General features: G+C 40.3%; 1 protein-coding gene across 1 annotated transcript in view; it reads left to right on the top strand.

Moving 5' to 3' along the window:
- ryr2a (ryanodine receptor 2a (cardiac)) overlaps positions 1–18,903 on the top strand; it is a 254,922-nt gene that overhangs the window by 108,119 nt on the left and 127,900 nt on the right. The window contains exons 13-21 of the mRNA XM_049562736.1: positions 4,604–4,787; positions 8,010–8,145; positions 8,415–8,510; positions 10,100–10,218; positions 10,581–10,714; positions 10,922–11,163; positions 12,461–12,653; positions 14,709–14,913; positions 15,871–15,975. Of these exons, the coding sequence (XP_049418693.1) occupies positions 4,604–4,787; positions 8,010–8,145; positions 8,415–8,510; positions 10,100–10,218; positions 10,581–10,714; positions 10,922–11,163; positions 12,461–12,653; positions 14,709–14,913; positions 15,871–15,975 (1,414 nt within the window). The remainder of the gene's footprint in view (positions 1–4,603; positions 4,788–8,009; positions 8,146–8,414; positions 8,511–10,099; positions 10,219–10,580; positions 10,715–10,921; positions 11,164–12,460; positions 12,654–14,708; positions 14,914–15,870; positions 15,976–18,903) is intronic.

Below are 18,903 nucleotides of genomic sequence, written 5' to 3' on the forward strand. Positions count from 1 at the left end.
ACACACACACACACACCTAGATATGCACACACACATGGCATAAATAAGATAAGAGATACCATAGCAAAGGACGGGAATAAGACAGTAGCAGAGGAGGCTGCAGTGTGGATCAGGTTGGATTAAACCCCAGCAGCAGCATACAGTAAGAATCTGAAAAGTTAAAAGTGACAGGGATTTATCCCAGCAAATTGTGATGCACTCGTGAAAAGGGCTTTACTCATGAGGGTTCATGAATCCAAACAGCTGTGAGAAATTCAACAGGAACATCATGATTCTTGATGACTGAAGTCAGCTTGAAATATATGGGACCCACTTACATGCCAATTCGGGCATTTAGGGGACAGAGCTTTCATTTTGAAGCTCTGTTTCATGCTGTAGAGTGAGTGAATATTGGACAGCTTCTTGCCAGAGACAGCAAAGTAGCTCTATGACATGGCCAAACTCAAGTATGATGCTGAATGTATTAAACTGTGTGTACCTTGAACTAATGACAGAGGAGAAATCTGGACCGTGTGGTTGAACCAGTTGGGAACCACTGCACTAACACAACCAGCCAGCTCCACCTGTGTGCACTTAAACTATATAACAAGCCTGCTGCAATTCCCCTTGCATGCTAGAGAAGTTCTGTTCACTCTGTGATCTTGTGACAACATATTGTGACTGTACCTGTGTAGAAACAACCCTTTTTTAATTTCCCTTAAATGGTAGTGAAAATGAAGCTCAGGGGAAATGTAGGCTGCTCTGGAGTGAACATGAGGCAAGACACTGATAGTAACCTAATTGAAAGCAAATATCCTGCACTTAATGTACCACAGTATATGAGAAGCAGCACGCTTGCTGCATTCTGCTTTAGTGTCTTTTAATTTGAGGAGAGAACTGGAACTGGCTCCTTCAGTGAAACTGTGGCAGGATCCCGCAGCTTGTTTGCTGGGTGCCTTTTTTATGTAAAGCAACAAGCCACTGTAGTCCTGTTTGAAGTCTCAGCAGCTGCTCTCACTGTGTGCAGCAAACATATCGCTGCACACAGTGAGATATTGCAGACTTAGGAAGAAGCATGTTCAGGGTTCAGTGTTAATGTTTTTTTCTTTCACTTTCTCGGTCCAGCAAAAGGATCAGAAATCTACTTGCCCAAAGTCAATTGTTTCTTGCCCCTATACAAATTGTTTTATTTATTAGCAGTTATCAAATAACCACAAAGATTAAAGGTAAGTATCATGAATAACAACCCCATTTTATCCATCTTGCTCTCAAACTTGCGGCACACTGCGTACTATAATTGGAGGTTTGCCTATATCCTGCAATGCCACTCAACTACAGTCCTGTTTCCAGGATCACTAGAATGCTCGCTTGCACTTCAGCTCATAAACTATTTTTTACCTGCTGCCAATGTCTTACCAGTGCCTTATAGGTACTGCACACATATATCTCTCAACAGAAATGAGAAGGACACGAGATGGCTCACTCCAGAGCTTCATCAGCTCCTGAAAAAATTATCTATTTAATTCTTTTTTACCACATGCCTGATCGGGAGTTGCTAGATATACTAGCCCCTTGTGGCATTTTACTTGTCTTGGGCAACTGGGCAATCCTTATTGTTGAGTTCTGATGTTGCAGTTCCAACTCACGAAGCCCATTCAAATAAATGTAACTCATTTCAGCCCCTGTGCAGTACCATTCTGTTAACTGACCCTTTGCTAAGTCCTACCCCCAAATGCAAACTGGCCAATCATAATGTAGCATCAGGTTGGCTCAGACCGGGGTCCAACAACAACACAGCTGTGCTGCATTGACTATATTCCAATTGTTTCAGTTTTCTTTCATTTTCAGGCTGTTTTTGTGGATTCGGAGCTAAATGTTGTGCCTGGGGCACGTTGTGTATTAATGATTCTCGTTACCTGGAGAGGCTGGAAAAAGATATACGTTACTCTCTTGTTCCAAAACCAAAATCGAACCCTCGGAATGTATAAACATGCTGCTTTTGCCTTTTAATAATTATGATACTGCTGTACAGGAACCAGTAAAAGGAAGCAGGAAAACTCTGCTGATATTCAGCCAGCTTTGTGTCATCCCATTGTGCTCAGATGATCATTGTTTATCGTTGTGTCTCCCTGCCCATCCAGGGGCAGAGGTCAGGGTGCTGGCAGTGGCATGGGGGTGAAGTTAAACATGGTTCATTTGCACACACAGCAATGCCACACAGCTGGTTGAATATTAGCGAAGTTTCCCTTTATATTCATTGTTTTCTGTGGCGATCAGCCGTGATGTGGTGGGTCGCATTTACACTGTGATCTGTAGCCTGTAGTTCGGCTTTAGCTTCTAACTATCTTTGTCTTTTTAACCTGTTGTTGCTGCTGAGTTAGTTTGACATCCTGGGTATTTCCTTCAAGCGCACTTTGTAGACCCCTCTGTCTGCTTCTCTCTGGAACTGCTTTTTCATTATTCCAAAATATGATAATATTTCTTCAGGGAGAGCAGTTAGTTACAGTGTGGGCTCCACGCTTACTCCGACAGCTTGAAGCACCATCACAAAGGGATGGGGTTTAGCTAAAGGTCAATTGCGACATGAGTGTCAAATGTGCCCAGATACCACTGCAGCTGTGAAACATTTGTCTGAAAACAACTTCTTTCATGTATTACATCACACTGCAAACAGAGAGATAAATCTCTCCTCTCATAAACGCTACATATAAAAAATGTCACAAAAAGATTCTCCTCTTTAAAGACAACAGAAGTAGTTATTTTATTAAAAAGAACATGCAGAATGTCCCAATTGAAGATATCTCCAGTGAACCGATGTTCTGACATGTCAATGAGAGTCTGAGGAGTGAGCACACATGTAGTCACTGCTGTAATTTATTTTGTGAGAGAATAGGAAATGCTATGCTAAATGATAAATGAACAGGGTTAAGCCAACATGTTAGAGCATCAAGATGTCTAAAACTCTCTCACAGATACAGTCAGGTCCATAATTATTTGGACAATGATACAGTTGTCATCATTTTGGCTCTGTACACCACCACAATGGGTTTTAAATGAAACAATGAATACCTGCTTAAAGTGCAGACTCTCAGCTTTCATTCAGAAAGCTGAAGTGTTTGGGGCTACATTATCTGCTCAGATTCAACCAAATGCTTCAAAAACTCATTGGACGATGCTTCACAGTGCAGTTGGACAATGACCTGAAGCATACTGCAAAAGCAACCAAAGACATTTTTAAGGCAAAGAAGTGGAATGTTCTGCAATGGCCAAGTCATATCATCTGACCTGAATCCAATTGAGCATGCGTTTCTCTTGCTGAAGCCAAAACTGAGGGCAAAACACCCAAAACACAAGCAGGAAGTGCAGACGGCTACAGTAAAGGGCTGGCAGAGCATCACCAGGGAAGAAACCCAGCATCTGGTGATGCCTATGTGTCCAACACTTCAGGCAGTCATTGACTGTAAAGGATTTGCAACCAAGTACTAAAACTGACTGTTTAATTGATGATTATGTTAGTTTGTCCAAATACTTATGAGCCCTTAAAGCTGGGGGACTGTGTGAAGAAATGGTTGTCATTCCTACACGGTTCATACTACATTTTTGAAAAAAGCCTTAAATGAAAGCTGAGAGTCTGCACTTTAAGCAGGTATTCATTGTTTCATTTAAACCCCATTGTGGTGGTGTACAGAGCCAAAATGACGACAACTGTATCATTGTCCAAATAATTATGGACCTGACTGTAGGTGTTTGTGTGTGTCTTCTGTTACGTGAGGAGCAGGGCCTTCTGAGGAAGAATCCTGAAAATATAAGAGAAACACAGCTGGGACCAGCAGTGCGCTGATTTTTTTTTAAATTTTATTTATTTATTTGTTTATTTTTAGAAAATTCACTCCTGTCTTTTGGCCTATATAAGCCATTTAAATTGATGTAACTTTATCTTAAACATTAAGTCTGGCACAATAGTGTGGACGGGGTAATCATCACATCCATACATCAAACCAAAGCAGAGCAGCAGGGAGGTGTGCATAAACAATCAGCTCCAACTGCAAACTCAGTCTGAACACAGTGAGAGCCGACATCCTCACAGTCGTTCTGAGCAAAAACACACTGCAGAAATAAAATATGTTATTTTTTTCCAACTACTCATTACACTGACTGGCTAAACATTTGCATATAAATTAGCTTTCAACAAAGGAATAAAAAATCCTAATGCACTAAAATTTTAGGTCTCAGTCAACATAATCAGGTAGTAGACACCAGTATTATAGCAGCAGTGACCATTGATTGTCATTCTGACCCCCCCATACACCCCTCCAACTGTCTTGGAGGATGTCCTGGCTAACCTCATCAGGCAGTTGGCTGACATGGGAGGGTCACTGCCTTGATTAAGCTCACCTGGGCCTTCCCATGCTATAAAAGCTGCCCCAGTTGTTAATTTGCTCTCTCCCTTCCTACATCAGATGTCCACCCTGCATCCTTGCCTTTTGGTTTTGCACCTTCAACACCTACACAGCACACCTGACACAAGTTCTGTTTGTTTTAACTCAATCTTTTGTGTGAACTCCTTACTGGTCACATTCACTGAGCCAGTTTGTGACGGCGTCCTCTGCTCTGTATGCTCCAGGGGTCTGGACACACTAAGGAAAAAAGGGAAGAGCTCCACCTTAGATCTACCAATAGATTCAGTCAGTCTGAGTCTGCAGGATCTGATTGGCTATTTCCAACCACCTGGAGATCACCTGGAACATGAAGACAAGCAGAACCGACTCAGAGCTCTGAAGAACCGGCAGAACCTCTTTCAGGAAGAGGTAGGGAGAGTCTGTGTGTGTGTGTGTGTGTGTGTGTGTATGTGTGTGTGTGTGTGTGTGTGTGTGTTCGCCTCTTGTTTAACAAGGTCATGAAGTGGCAGTAGAATCTGTTTTATAATTTTACAAATGAATTTCTAAGGTAGATTTAAAAAAGAAAAGCTAAAATGAAAGGATTATGCCAACCATAGAAATAGAATGGATAGAGATGACATTTAACTGTTTGCTGTGGTCACATACCTAAATTAGTTCAACAGAAAATGGCAATTGTGATTTGTTGTCATGGTGACAACACACATCAGTGGGGCCATTAAGTATGTCACACTCATTAGGCTGACAACTCTATTTACTCTCTGCCTAAAGTATACAATAAGCTGATGATTTCATTTATGGAATAGGGTTTGATCAGTTACCAATAAAATATGAAGTAATTAAACCCATCAATCCTCAATTCCTCTCAAACAGCAAGGCAACAGAGAAAGTGCACAAAAGACGCCTCTTCAGGCTTCACACTACTCGGCTGCTCAGTTGGTCATTACTGTAAAACCACCTCAGTGAGTTTGTGACTTGCCCTTAGTTGGTTTGTTTAATTGGAGGTTACATTGCTGCTACATTGGTTGCAATAACAATAGCTGCAATGGCAACGACTCACATAGAAATGGCCGCTACTCTGACCATCCTGTTGTATGATTGATGTCTGTTCCACTCATTTTGTTTCTATAATGCCGACAGAAGTCCCTTGTGGCAATTTAAGGGAAAGTCATATATGATGGCTGTTAACCTATGATTATATTTCATCACACTCACCAGTTATATTTCACTCCTGCATCAATTTATCTCCTGTGCGCATGCTACCTCTAAGCCATATGATTTGTTCCCTGGTATCTCTTTATCACCATTTTCACCATCTTCATGTACAGTATAGTTCAGATATAGTAATTTTTAACAGTATAGATAAAAATAAACATTTATCACACAACCAAAACTGAGAAAAATGTCTTGTATGTCTCAGTTTTTAATTTTAAGGTCTTTGCCGTTTAACTCTTCCTTCACAGTGCTGTGTAATCAGTTTATTTATAAGTCCGTCACCAGTGAGTTTTTTATTTAGTGATTTTTTAAAGCAAATTTGAAAAGAAAAAAAAAAAAAAAAAAAGATTATTAAGACAATTGTTTTGTTGATGAATCCTGTGACCCTTCACTGTAGCCTGACTTGCACCTCCCCAGAAATATGACTACAAGTCACGTCAACACAGACATCCTGTCTATTTTTGTAAGCTGAAACCATTCCCCTCAGTGGAAATGAAGTTTTTATTTACTTTTATTTCACAGATAAGAAACAATAAAATGTGAAGATGATAAGGCCTCCACAAAATAGCGTTTTAAGTCTTGTGTGTGATTGATTTATCCTGGCTTCATATGAGTAGAGGATATCTCTGCTAGGTGCTAGGCTAATATATACAATATAAAATGCTATAGGCTTGTACTAATAATGTTAGCATGTTATATTTGTTTGGAAAACGTGTTCAGTATAACAGTTATTTTGTCGGTGAACCTTGTGAGTAGTGAAAAAGTCCGTTAGTGGCTTGGCTAATTTATACAATGTCAAATGCCATAGGCTTGTGCTAATAACATTAGCATGTTGTATTTGTGAGTAAAATGTGTCCAGCAAAAGACAAGTGCTTTGTCTGTGAATCCTGCGAGTTATTTAAGGCCAATTTATGTACTTGGAATTGAAATTGTCACTATTAGGCCATGTTTAATGTGTGTTAACTTAACAGTACCTCACTAACGGTTAAAGGAGAACTCCGCGAGCCATGAGGCCAATTTATGCAATGTAAAATGCCATAGCCTTCTACTAATAACATTAGCATATGGTATTTGTGGGGAAAATGTATCCAGAAAAAGACGAGTATTTTGTCAGTGTGTCTGTGAATCCTCTGAGTTAGGAGCCGATTCGTGTACCTTAGGCTGACCAAACGTCCTCTTTTGCCCGGACATGTCCACTTTTCACGTCCCATCCGGGGGGTTTTTATAAACTGATGATAATGTCCGGTTTTCCGTGTGTTTGTGTGTGTGTGTTAGAGTGCGGCACGGGCCACATATTTCTGTCCGAACCCGACCCGAGCCCAACATTATTTAATGACCAAAGCACTGAGTTTGTGTCACACAGTTGTTACGGTTACAGGCTATTTAACAGGCTGGGCGTGCTCAGCGGAGAGGGAGACCTCCGTGTTTGAGACGGGAGCGGGAGGTCCGACGCTTCCAGCGAGACGAGAGGGAGAAATATAACAAAATAAGATAAAATAGGAAAAACCTGTCTCCCTCTTTTACTTTATTTTCAGTGTTTAATCAAGGCGGAGGCGGGCGGCTGGAGGTCCGAGACTTCCAGAGAGGGGAGCGGTAGAAACAAACAGCCAATGTGTGTCTGTGTGTGTTATGTTCAGGTGTTGTCCTGTAAATAACAGTGCCCAAGCAATAAACAGGACAGACAATAGGATTTTATTTATTTTTACACTACATTTTCACTGAAAGCTGACCGAATCCGACCCGAGCCTGAATACAATTTATAGCTACATTTTTGACCAACCCTGGCCGACCCATCGGGTACTGTCGGGCTCGGATCACCACACTCTAGTGTGTGTATGTGTCCCCTATAGGGGCCTATCTGAATTTCTGTCTTTGAGAGATATTATTTTCTAATATAACTGAATTTTCTATCCATACATATAAATTTTAAATATGTTAAAATTATAAGGCATCTTTGAGTAAACTGCGAGTATCATTTAAGTAGGCCATGTCGTGGCCGGCCGAGTGTCCTCTTTTTTGGAAATCAAAATATGGTCACCCTAGTGTACCTGTGTTTGAAATTGTAGCTACAAAGCCATTTTTAAAGTGTGTTTTAGGTGTGTTTTGAACAAGCGGCAAACTCAGAGCCTGAAAAATGAAGCCAACACGGAAGTGACAAAAACTGCAGTGCTTTGAACGTACTTAGGCTCTGCTCAGAGCCAATGCTATAAATCTGCCTTAAGGGTGGCCTTGTTAAAGTATTTAAAGCTGCGGATGTGACAAGTAGGAATCTGTCCTTTATCTGAAGCTGGGTCTTCACAGTGTTAACAATTAAAGCCTCCTGCTATGCACTGTCTCTCTCTTGTCCACTTCATTTGATTATACTGATGTGAATCCAGCTGAATAAACCACTAAAACCAATGACTTCTATGTTTGTAGGGAATGATCAGCCTCGTATTGGAGTGTATTGATCGTCTTCACGTCTACAGCAGTGCAGCTCATTTTGCTGAAGCAGTAGGAAGGGAGGCAGGAGAGGCCTGGAGCTCCATCCTCAACTCCCTCTACCAACTACTGGGTATACACACACATGCATGGCATTAACATGATGGATTATATAATTACAACAAATTTCATTATCTTTGGTAGAATTTTATGAAGAGCTCTACAGAAAGTAATTAAATTGAATTAAATTAAATTGCTATTCATATTATTTAAAGAGATTAGGTCAAAATAGAAAATGTTGCAATCAGAGGACAGAAATGTGTGTGCAGGATTGTGGGTTACCATTATCACATAATAGCAACACCTCTTGAGTCATGTCTGTCCTTTTCTGTCTCCTCCCAGCTGCACTGATCAGAGGTAACAGGAAGAACTGTGCTCAGTTTTCCGGTTCACTGGACTGGCTCATTAGCAGACTGGAGAGACTGGAGGCCTCTTCTGGTAGGTGTCTTCATTGAGATGGTCACTATATACATTTGATACTTATCACCATTGGATGATGATCAAGCGATAGTATTGAAATCAGATGGTCCAGTTTCTGTTTTGTCAAGCGATAACAGCAGGGGAAAGGCAGTTTTAGGATGCACAGGCAGAATGGGATACGGTGTAGATGTTGCAGGTGTATTAATAGAAACACACTGAAAATTATAACTCACAGTACAGCAGGACCCAGACATGCCAATCACTACCACCCTTCCATAATGTCGTGTATAATGTGTATATTGTGTATAATGAATGACAACACACAACAACCTTCAAATCAAATCCTTGGAAGTGTGGACATCCAAGGACATAAGACTAAAATATCCGCAAGTGTTTTACAGTAGTTGTTCTACCTGGAGATGATGTACGAGCTCACAGAGACCAGTGTGTCTTGTGTACTGGACTGGATAGCAGCCGGCAGTCATCTTGTAGTCGCACTGTATAGATTTATTAGGCTATACATTATAATTCATTATTTGTTATTAGTGAGGATCATTTTAGATGTTGCTTACTGTTTATAGCCTGTACTATTTACAACATCAGCATATAGTTTGTATTCACAAAATACAGTTTGGTATTCAAGCGGATGCGCTGGAAAACTTGGCAGAGAGCCAATGCTGCCTGGCTGCGCTGTAACATAACTGTAATCTTTCTGGATTTAAAATATAAAAATATATATATAAAAAAAAGTAAGGCACTACAATGAATGAACTGCACACACAAGATTATTTACACTATATACACAATGGATGCGGAATATTGCAGTGAGTATGTAAAAAGCACAGGGTCTTAGCAGCGATGATTTTATACAGTGTTATGCAGCAGACTTGACAGTGCTACATTACATCAGATGTTGCTGTTAAAGAGTCTGACAGCTGATGGGATGAATGACCTGTGGTAGCGCTCTTTCGTGCAAGGTGGGTGCAGCAGTCTGCTGCTGGATGAGCTGCTCAGTGCACGGACAGTCTCATGCAGGGAGTGAGAGGTGTTGTCCATGATGGATATCAGCTTTGCTAACATCCTCCTCTCACCCACCTCCTCGATGGTCTCCAGGGGACAATAATCCAATTATTATAATGACTCTAAAATACATTATAATCTAAATTTGATGATAGGATATTCATGCATTTTAAAAATGTTCCCCAAATATAACAATTAAATTTACACTGGACAAACTGTGAAAATTAGATGTTTTTCTATCTTGGTAAGAGTGCTCTCAAGCACTTGCATAATTTTCTCTCTTCAAATAGAAAAGCTAACACTGGTCGATCCCAGAAATCAATGCGCACTAACAAAATAAGAACAAATTGTGGAAAAAAAGAAGAGAAGAAAAAATGTTCAAAAATAGCTTCCTGCATGAGGCCCAGTTAGGCGCACAGCTGACTTGTGAGCAGGTCTCAGTGATTCAGGAGCCACTAAAATGCTTTCTGACTTATTCTTAGAACAGAGTGTACTTTTAGCCTTAGGTGATTTCTGAATACGGCCCCTGGTTTTGAATGCTTTCTGTACACGTAATAATTTATACTACACATATTTTGTATTTGTAGGTATACTGGAGGTGCTTCACTGTGTGCTGGTGGAGAGTCCTGAGGCACTGAACATAATCAAAGAGGGGCACATCAAATCCATCATATCCCTGCTGGACAAGCATGGACGCAACCACAAGGTATGGTCACTTACTTTATTGTTAGTGATATACATAGACATTTGTTCATTTATATGTATTTAAGTTTAACAAAAAGGCTTCCATAATACACTTTGAAACCAAAAGTTAGGCACCTTTCTCAAATTATTTTTGTTTAAAATCCCACGTGGAATAACAGTCCCAGGGGAGCACTCACTGAACAGGATGATAGAGCAACAAAACATTTCTCACGGCAAAGAAGACAGCATGTGACATGGAGCTGTAGCCTGTCCAAATAACATCTGTCAGGAATCCTACAGTTCAGTCTCTTTGTATGTCTGTGTTGATGCTTTGACAATAGTTTACAACACTGACATATTATGTGGTTTGTGTGTACCATTTAGGTTCTGGATGTGTTGTGTTCACTGTGTGTGTGTCACGGCGTGGCAGTGCGCTCCAACCAGCACCTGATCTGTGACAACCTGCTGCCAGGAAGAGATCTGCTGCTGCAGACCCGCCTGATCAACCACGTAAGCAGGTATACACACACACACACACAAACACACACACACACACACACACACACACACACACACACACACACACAATTTGCAGTATTTACTGGATCGAAACATGACATATAAAAAAATTCAGTGGCAACACAGTAGTTGCCATTCTAACCCAGTGGAAGGTTATTTTCCGACAGACCATTAACAGTCTCTGCTCTGTTTCATCTTCCCAACAGCATGCGTCCCAACATCTTCCTGGGAGTCAGTGATGGCTCTGCTCAGTATAGGAAGTGGTACTACGAGCTGATCGTGGATCAGGCACTGCCGTTCGTCACAGCAGAGGCTTCTCACCTCAGGGTGGGCTGGGCTAACACCAGTGGCTATGCACCCTACCCCAGTGGGGGTGAGGGGTGGGGCGGCAACGGGGTGGGTGATGACCTCTACTCCTACGGCTTTGATGGACTCCATCTTTGGTCAGGTGAGGTCTGTGTGTGTGTGTGTACTTGATTTAGAAATAAGTATTAGGACAACGTATAGAGTAATTGCTTTTTTTTTGGGCTAAGTAACAGAAAACATATATGAATTACAATTACCGCCTAGTGGTTTTACTGTATGCCTCCGCAAACCTGTCAAGTTGCAGTTACAGATTACATCCATGTCTGTTAAAACATGGATGCTTCACACACATCTTTCCCCAGGCCTCAGGCCATGACTGTTGCCACAGCACAGAGGCATAAAAAACTATACATTCTGGTTTCAAAGTGGGCATCCAAGATTAGTGTCACCAATTCAGTATATTCCCTTTGGTTCCTGAGATATGATATTAAATAATGGCCAGAAAAGGGTTTTTGCAGAACATTATGATGAAGTTAAACATTGACCTTTTGATTATTAAATGTTCACTTCATCATTTTATGCTATTAGATATCTGTATGAAATTTGTCATAATTAGCATATGAATTATTGGGTTATAGCCCAAGATATGTTTTATGAGGGTACAGTGACCTTAACCTTTGATCAACAAATTTTAATCAGTTCATTGTTGTCACTGATGTGGTCACAGTGACCTTGACCTTTTGACCTTTGATAACCAAATTCTCATCAATTCATTGTTAAGTCAGAGTAGATGTTTGTACCAACTTTGGAAAAAAAAAAATCCCTTTAGATGTTCTTGAGATATAGCGTTCATGAGAATGGGATGTGCGGATGGTTAAACTAAAAACATGTTGCCCCCAGCCACATCATGTTCTTTATGAAAAGTTTACAATTTTTGCTTAGGATGCAGTGCATAAACTGCTATCTATGAATATCTGCACAGATCCAAATAGTAAAAATGACAACATTCAGTGTTTTCATTCAGATATCACCCAATCTAACGTTAAAGGCAGAATGGCAAGTGATGTTTTGAAGTATTTCAACGGAATAAACTGAGTATGCAGTTTTAGCTATGTAACCTTAAACTTGTGTTTACACAGCTATTCTCTATATTCTGTGCAGCACTGAGTCCCAATCCCTTCCCACAATTTTGCTTAGGTGTTCATTTTGGACTCTATTCCTTTGTAAGGTTTTTTTATTTTATTTTTTTTTCTGCTAGTACTCAAGTACTTGATAATAATTTAATGCTATTAATGAAATATGGAAGCAAACTGGATGAACTCAGATAAAATGACCTCCCAGCTCTATGAATATGGAGTCAGATTGTTCCAGATGGCAGATTCAAAATTCAGATGCTCCCATATTGCAGACTAAAACTCAACCGTGTCCTCACTGTGCAGGCTGCATTGCGCGGACTGTCAGCTCACCTAATCAGCATCTTCTGAGAGCAGAGGATGTGGTGAGCTGCTGCCTGGACCTCAGTGTGCCCAGCATCTCCTTCAGGATCAACGGCCAGCCGGTTCAAGGCATGTTTGAGAACTTCAACTCTGACGGCCTCTTCTTCCCTGTGGCCAGCTTCTCCGCAGGAGTCAAGTCAGTGCTTTACTGCAAACAGTTTACACCAAATGGAAATTTAGTTTTTGTCTGCCCCCCATCAAACTGTAAATTCTTCATGAAGGTGGTAAATGACCTGCAGAACAGAGACTCACTTTCACCGTGAAGCCAAAAAAGGCTACAGGTCTCCATATTTGTGTAGTTCAAGTTACACTGAAGTGATAAAGCAGCCTATTTGACTGACTGGTCAGGTGTGAAATGAATTAGCTTATTTACAGCTAAAACACACAGGATGTCATTTTCCTCTACCTACAGTAGAGGTACACTTGCATATTAAAAACATATGTTTTTATATTTGCTCAAATTGTCATTTTATCCTGATAGTAGTACATGTGACAGTCCATGAAACTGCTAGTGTTCCTAATGGCAACTGCTAGAATCTCCCGCACCTAAATGAAAACATTCAGAGCCGAGGACTCTGTAACGTAGCTGTCAGTCATGTCAATCATGACAAAGACTCCTCAGCTCTGATTGGCTGTTTTTGTTCAGGCATTGTACATTCTTGCAAATGCCATAAGAAGCACTAGGAGAAGGAGGAAGAACAGAATTTTTTCACATTATCTGTCTCATGTGCTACTGTCTGTAGTGATAGTTTCATCAAAGACAAGAGTTATTTTTATTAAAAAAAACAACAAAAAAAACCTACAGCTTTAATTAGAATATATACTGTACATTATTTGTATAATACTTTTCAGAATTAAAGTTCAGTTTCACACAGTTAAGTAACATATTTTACAGTGTTTATTGAAAAACTAATTAAAAGTAAGTCTACAAAAATAGAAAGGCAACAAGAATAATACAGTGGTAAAAAAATGCTAGAATTGGTAAGGCAAAAAATACACATCTATAGGACTCTTTTTGACCTTACACCAATAGAAAATGCATTTATTACAATACTGTACGTGATTTATAGAATTTGTGGCTATTTAAAAGTTAGTAGCGAATTGATCCTCAAATATCTATACTCTAAATAACATGTTTTCATTTTGAAGATTGATCTTAGCGTCAATAGGATCGATACCAAAAAGGGATTTATTTCTCTCTTCTACACTGTACATATTTGTATTTTAAGAGAAAAACTGTATGTGCAAACAACTTTCCGTTGTCGTGCACACATCTACTTCTCCGCTTTTGTGTTGTCTGCACTCAATCAACTTACTTGGGATCCAGCAACATCTTCTTTGTTTCACTTTTTACCAATGTCAGCAGTAGGATGGTAAGCTCACCTCCCAGCCCTCCTGTTTACTGCTGTGGGCTGACGCATACACTTAGTTGTACTATAAATAGAACTGCATGCACATCCGTGTGACCGTAACTGTCCCCAGACATTCAATGTGGATAGTATGTGCGAGTCTGACTAGTTTTATCATACACACATTATAGCAGTGATGGCTTAACGAAAGAGGAAAAAGCCTGAGAAAGAGAACTGAAAAGTGGGGAGAAGGAGGGAAACGCCTCAGCATCCAGACCTCTGAGTTCACTGGGAGTCTTTTCAGAGAGGCTGAAAGAATATCCAAATATATAGTAGCCTAGTGAAATTAATATTTTAGTCAAATCAGATCTTCAGCATTGGTAATGTTACATTTTCAAACTGCAGTTGATCATCACTTGCTGTTACTTAAGTACTACATCAATGATGGCGTACCGCTTTCCCCCACATTAAAAAAATAAATAAATTGAAATTCAGTAATAAAAAGTATCATATCGGTATCGATTCTGGCCCTGTATTACTTCTGTTGGATCAAAACCAAATTTTGTGGTATTGCCTACTGCTATTTAGATGTATTTTTACCCATATAGCTTATACCTCTATTAATATACTTGTTTGCAAATTGTCAAAAATGCTGGAATCTGACCAGCCATACTCACAAAAAAGTTCTAAAGTTATTTAATTAACTCACTGGGTTTGGTGGTTGTACAGACTGTTTCCTTTGATTTTTGGAAAATTAAAAAATGTTGCGTTGTTGTAATCACACCCTTCAAAACATAACTTCTCCTCCTTGATTCCTTCTCGTGTCATCTGTCGCCCTGCAGGGTGCGCTTCCTCCTCGGGGGTCGTCATGGGGAGTTTAAGTTCCTCCCCCCTCCAGGTTACGCTCCCTGCTATGAGGCAGTGTTACCCAGGGAGAAACTGAAACTGGAGGCCAGTCAGGACCAGACTGCAGCCAGAGACCTGCTGGGACCCACTGTCACCTTGAGCCAGGCAGCATTCACCCCCACACCTGTGGACACCAGCCAGGTACACACCACTGCCACACCTGTTAGCAGCATAGAGTGTGCAATATACATAAGACATTATGAAATAAATAATCATACGAATAAATACAGACATAAATAGATAATGAGACAATCAAATAGTGACAAAATCTTCTATAATATTTTAAATATTTCTTTAGTGTGAATTATATTATTTAATCCTGCTTTATTAGTTAGGAGTTAGGAGTTAGAACTTAGGATCATTTTGATTTAGGTTTATCAGTTTGTAAATTCATTCACCTTTACAGTGGCATGCAAAAGTTTGGGCACCCATGGTCAAAATTTCTTTTACTGTGAATAGTTAATTAGGTGATGTTCAAAAGGCATGAAGTTAAAGATTTAACATGACTGTCAACATTTTAAGCAAGATTACTGTATTATTTTTGTTTTGTACAATTTTAGAGTGAAAAAATGAAAGGAGCACCATGCAAAAGTTTGGGCACCCCAAGACATTTGAGCTCTCAGACAGCTTTTACCAGGGTCTCAGACCATAATTAGCTTGTTAGGGCTATGCCTTGTTCACAATCATCTTTAGGAAAAGGCCAGGTGATGCAAATTTAAAAGCTTTATAAATACTGACTCCTGAAATCTCGTTCCATCAATCAGCAACCATGGGCTCCTCTAAACAGCTGCCTAGCACTCTGAAAACTAAAATATCTGATGCCCACAAAGCAGGAGAAGGCTATAAGAAGACAGCAAGGTGTTCTCAGGTAGCTGTTTCATCAGGTCGCAATGTAATTTAAGAAATGGCAGTTTTCTTCCAGTATCCTTTCCAGAATCTGTTTTAGTGCGGATTGTACCCACTGAATGTTTTTTCCATGCCAGTGTTCATGATATTGTGTTTTCTGTCAATCAAACCAAACAGAGCAGAGCCAGACTGAAGCAACAGAAGAGTGATGGCCAAAATGATTACATAGCTTGTTTTTCTCTGTGTGTGTAGATTGTGCTGCCACCTCACTTGGAGAGGATCAGGGAGAAGCTTGCAGAAAACATCCATGAACTGTGGGTGATGAACAAGATAGAATTGGGCTGGACCTACGGTGTGGTGAGTATCAGACAAACAGATCAATACTATGTATAAAACATTGATTCTAAGTCCCTTTCAGGCATGTTCCGCTTAACATTGACCTGATGGCAATTTAACATGTTCCTCTGTTTGAATAAGTGCCCCAAATGCTTATATGTAAAAGTCATCACAGTTGGCAGGTCGGACTTGTAACATTTTCGGGTCACTTTCAACGCACAACTCTGAACTGAATGCCATCAGATTAATGTTAAAGCTGCAAGAGGTTGAACATGCAGAGATAGAAATTAAATGCGTGTCTTGTTCCACTAATTAAGAGCTGTTTTAACTTGCTTATGAGAGTGTAATCCTATGCTCAAAGAAAAAAAGATAAGTTAAACAATGAAATATGTGATTGAGCTAATTAGTGAGATTCCTCTCATGTCCGATCAGTCTATATAAATCCTTTTTCCTGTTCACTATGCCCACTAAAGAAGTAAAAAGAAAAAAGCAGTTTGTTTAGCCACAGGAATAATCAGACCCACTGTCTCTTTCCTTTTATGCTAACTTTGTGGATGACTAAATGAATATCAAGCTAAGCACTTTACATACAGCTTGTGAGCCAATAAGACTTAACAAGTCCAACTTAACATCCTGTCATTCAGTGCTTCAGTGCCTTTCAAAGAACTCAACATAATTATTTTTCTAACATGATTAAAATGCAGAGAAAATGGATTTGAAATTAGGATTCATTAAAACAAAGGTCTGGTACAGGGATGCAATGGTTTGCATTGTCGCCTCACAACAAGAGGCTTCCTGGTTTGAACTGGAGGTGGGTCCCCTCCCATGTGTGGAGTTGTGCATGTTCTACCCCGTGTCAGTGTAGGTTTTCTTTGGGTACTCCAGCTTTCTCCCACCGTCCAAAGACATGCAGGCTAGGTTCACTGGTGACTCTAAATTGGCTATAGGTGTGAATGAGTGTGGATGGTTGTCTGTCTCTCAGCTGGGATAGGCTGTGCCTATATTTGATTTTATTAATTAATAAAAATGAGGGCCTCGACAGAAAAATAGGTTGGGACATCTGTCAATCCAGCCTTACTGTTTTCCAGCAGTAACATCACAACAGGTGCCAAATGCATCTTGTTCCTAAATGTGCTGTCATGTCTGAATGGGATAACAGAGCTGTCTGTGACAACCAGTGTTATTATTGTAACTCAAAAAAGTACAGTACTTGTTACTTTAAAAAAGTAACACTTAACTTTGCTTTTTCTCCCTGTAGAAAATAATTTGTTACTACTCGTTACATGACTTTTGTGTTACTCTGCAACATAACCTGAGAAGCACTGTCACATAGGTACTTGCAATGTAACAATAATATAATGTTAAACCTTACATGTTCCCATATATCAGCACAAAACAAGTTCAATAGGAGAATCACGACAGCACTGCAGTAGACTATAACTGCCTTAAAATAAAACTATATCAATATATAAGACGGTGCAAAAGGGTTGGCCTTCCTAATACAACACTGTACAATTATTAATTGCCTCAAAATATACTGAACAAAAATTTAAACAGAAACTTTTGTTTTTGCTCCCATTTTCCATAGGTTCAAGTGAACGATCTAAGAATTACTAACCATCTCAAGGCACACCTGTGTACTAATGATGTTTTTTATTCAGCATGTTGATATGCCACCCTTGTCAGGTGGATGGATTATCTTGAAAAAGGAGAAGTGCTCACTAACACTGAATTTAACACCTTTTTTTCAGAATTTGAGAGAAATGTATCTATACAGTGCATCAAAAGTCTTGCATCTTTAACTCCAACCTTTGAAAAATGGGAGCAAAAAACAAGTGTTGCATTTGATCTTTGTTATATATCCATCCATCCATTTTCTAACTGCTTATCCTCTTGAGGGTTGCAGGGTACACCTTGGACAGGTCACCAGACAGGGCTGACATGTAGAGACAGACAACCATTCACACTCACATTCACACCTACAGACAATTTAGAGTCACCAATTAACCTAGTCCCCAGTCTGCATGTCTCTGGACTGTGGGAGGAAGCCGGAGTACCCGGAGAAAACCCACGCTGACATGGGAAGAACATGCAAACTCCACAGAGGGCCTCCCACACCCGGGATCAAACCAGGAACCCTCTTGCTGTGAGGCGACAGTGCTAACCACCACACCGCCGTGCCGTCCCTTGTCATATATCACCAAGCCTAAATAACATAATACAAAAGACTGTCCTTTCTAACACCATGTAATGATGACATACTTGAAAGGAAAAGAAGACAAGTTGTAATGGGATATGAACTGCATTGAATGGGCCAAACACACCCACTTGAGTCGCTTGCTCACCAGTCCATGACTTTATAGCAGACTAGTCCAGCTTATTTGACGTGTTTATCACCAAAGCAGCAGTAATAGCTCATGAGGAGGAACCTCTCAAATCCTGACACTGGGCGACATCACCTTTTAGAATTGTCACAGTTGCCTCTGTGAGATTCAGTTCATTTTTATTATCCACCACGACACCTTCCCAACAGGCTGAGGCTGCATGCTTATCTGGCAGAGCTTCAGCCCTCCAACTCAAGGTCATTACATCTTCCTTTAAATCCAGAATTCTCCAGGCTCTGCAGTCACATCTACACCAAATCCAGGCAGTCAGTCATATCCAACTCAGTGGCTCACTCAGTGCTCAGTGCAGCTGCTGCTGTCTGGCTCAGACTGATACACCAGCACAGCCACAGCCCCAGAAGGGTTCTCACTTGTTGCCCAGTCAAATGCTGGGCCTGGTACTTCTCACAATAAGTTCAGACACTACACAACACATCCCAAGCAGTCAGTGCTGAAATCTTGTGGAGAGTGGAGCACTACAGACGTTGAAGTGATGTGGATGTAACTCCAGTTGTGTAACTACATGCATCCAAGTGTCCCATTGTTCTGTGTCCTGAGATTAAAG

This window comes from Epinephelus fuscoguttatus, linkage group LG20 (genome assembly GCF_011397635.1).
Source record: "Epinephelus fuscoguttatus linkage group LG20, E.fuscoguttatus.final_Chr_v1".
Taxonomy (NCBI): domain Eukaryota; kingdom Metazoa; phylum Chordata; class Actinopteri; order Perciformes; family Serranidae; genus Epinephelus; species Epinephelus fuscoguttatus.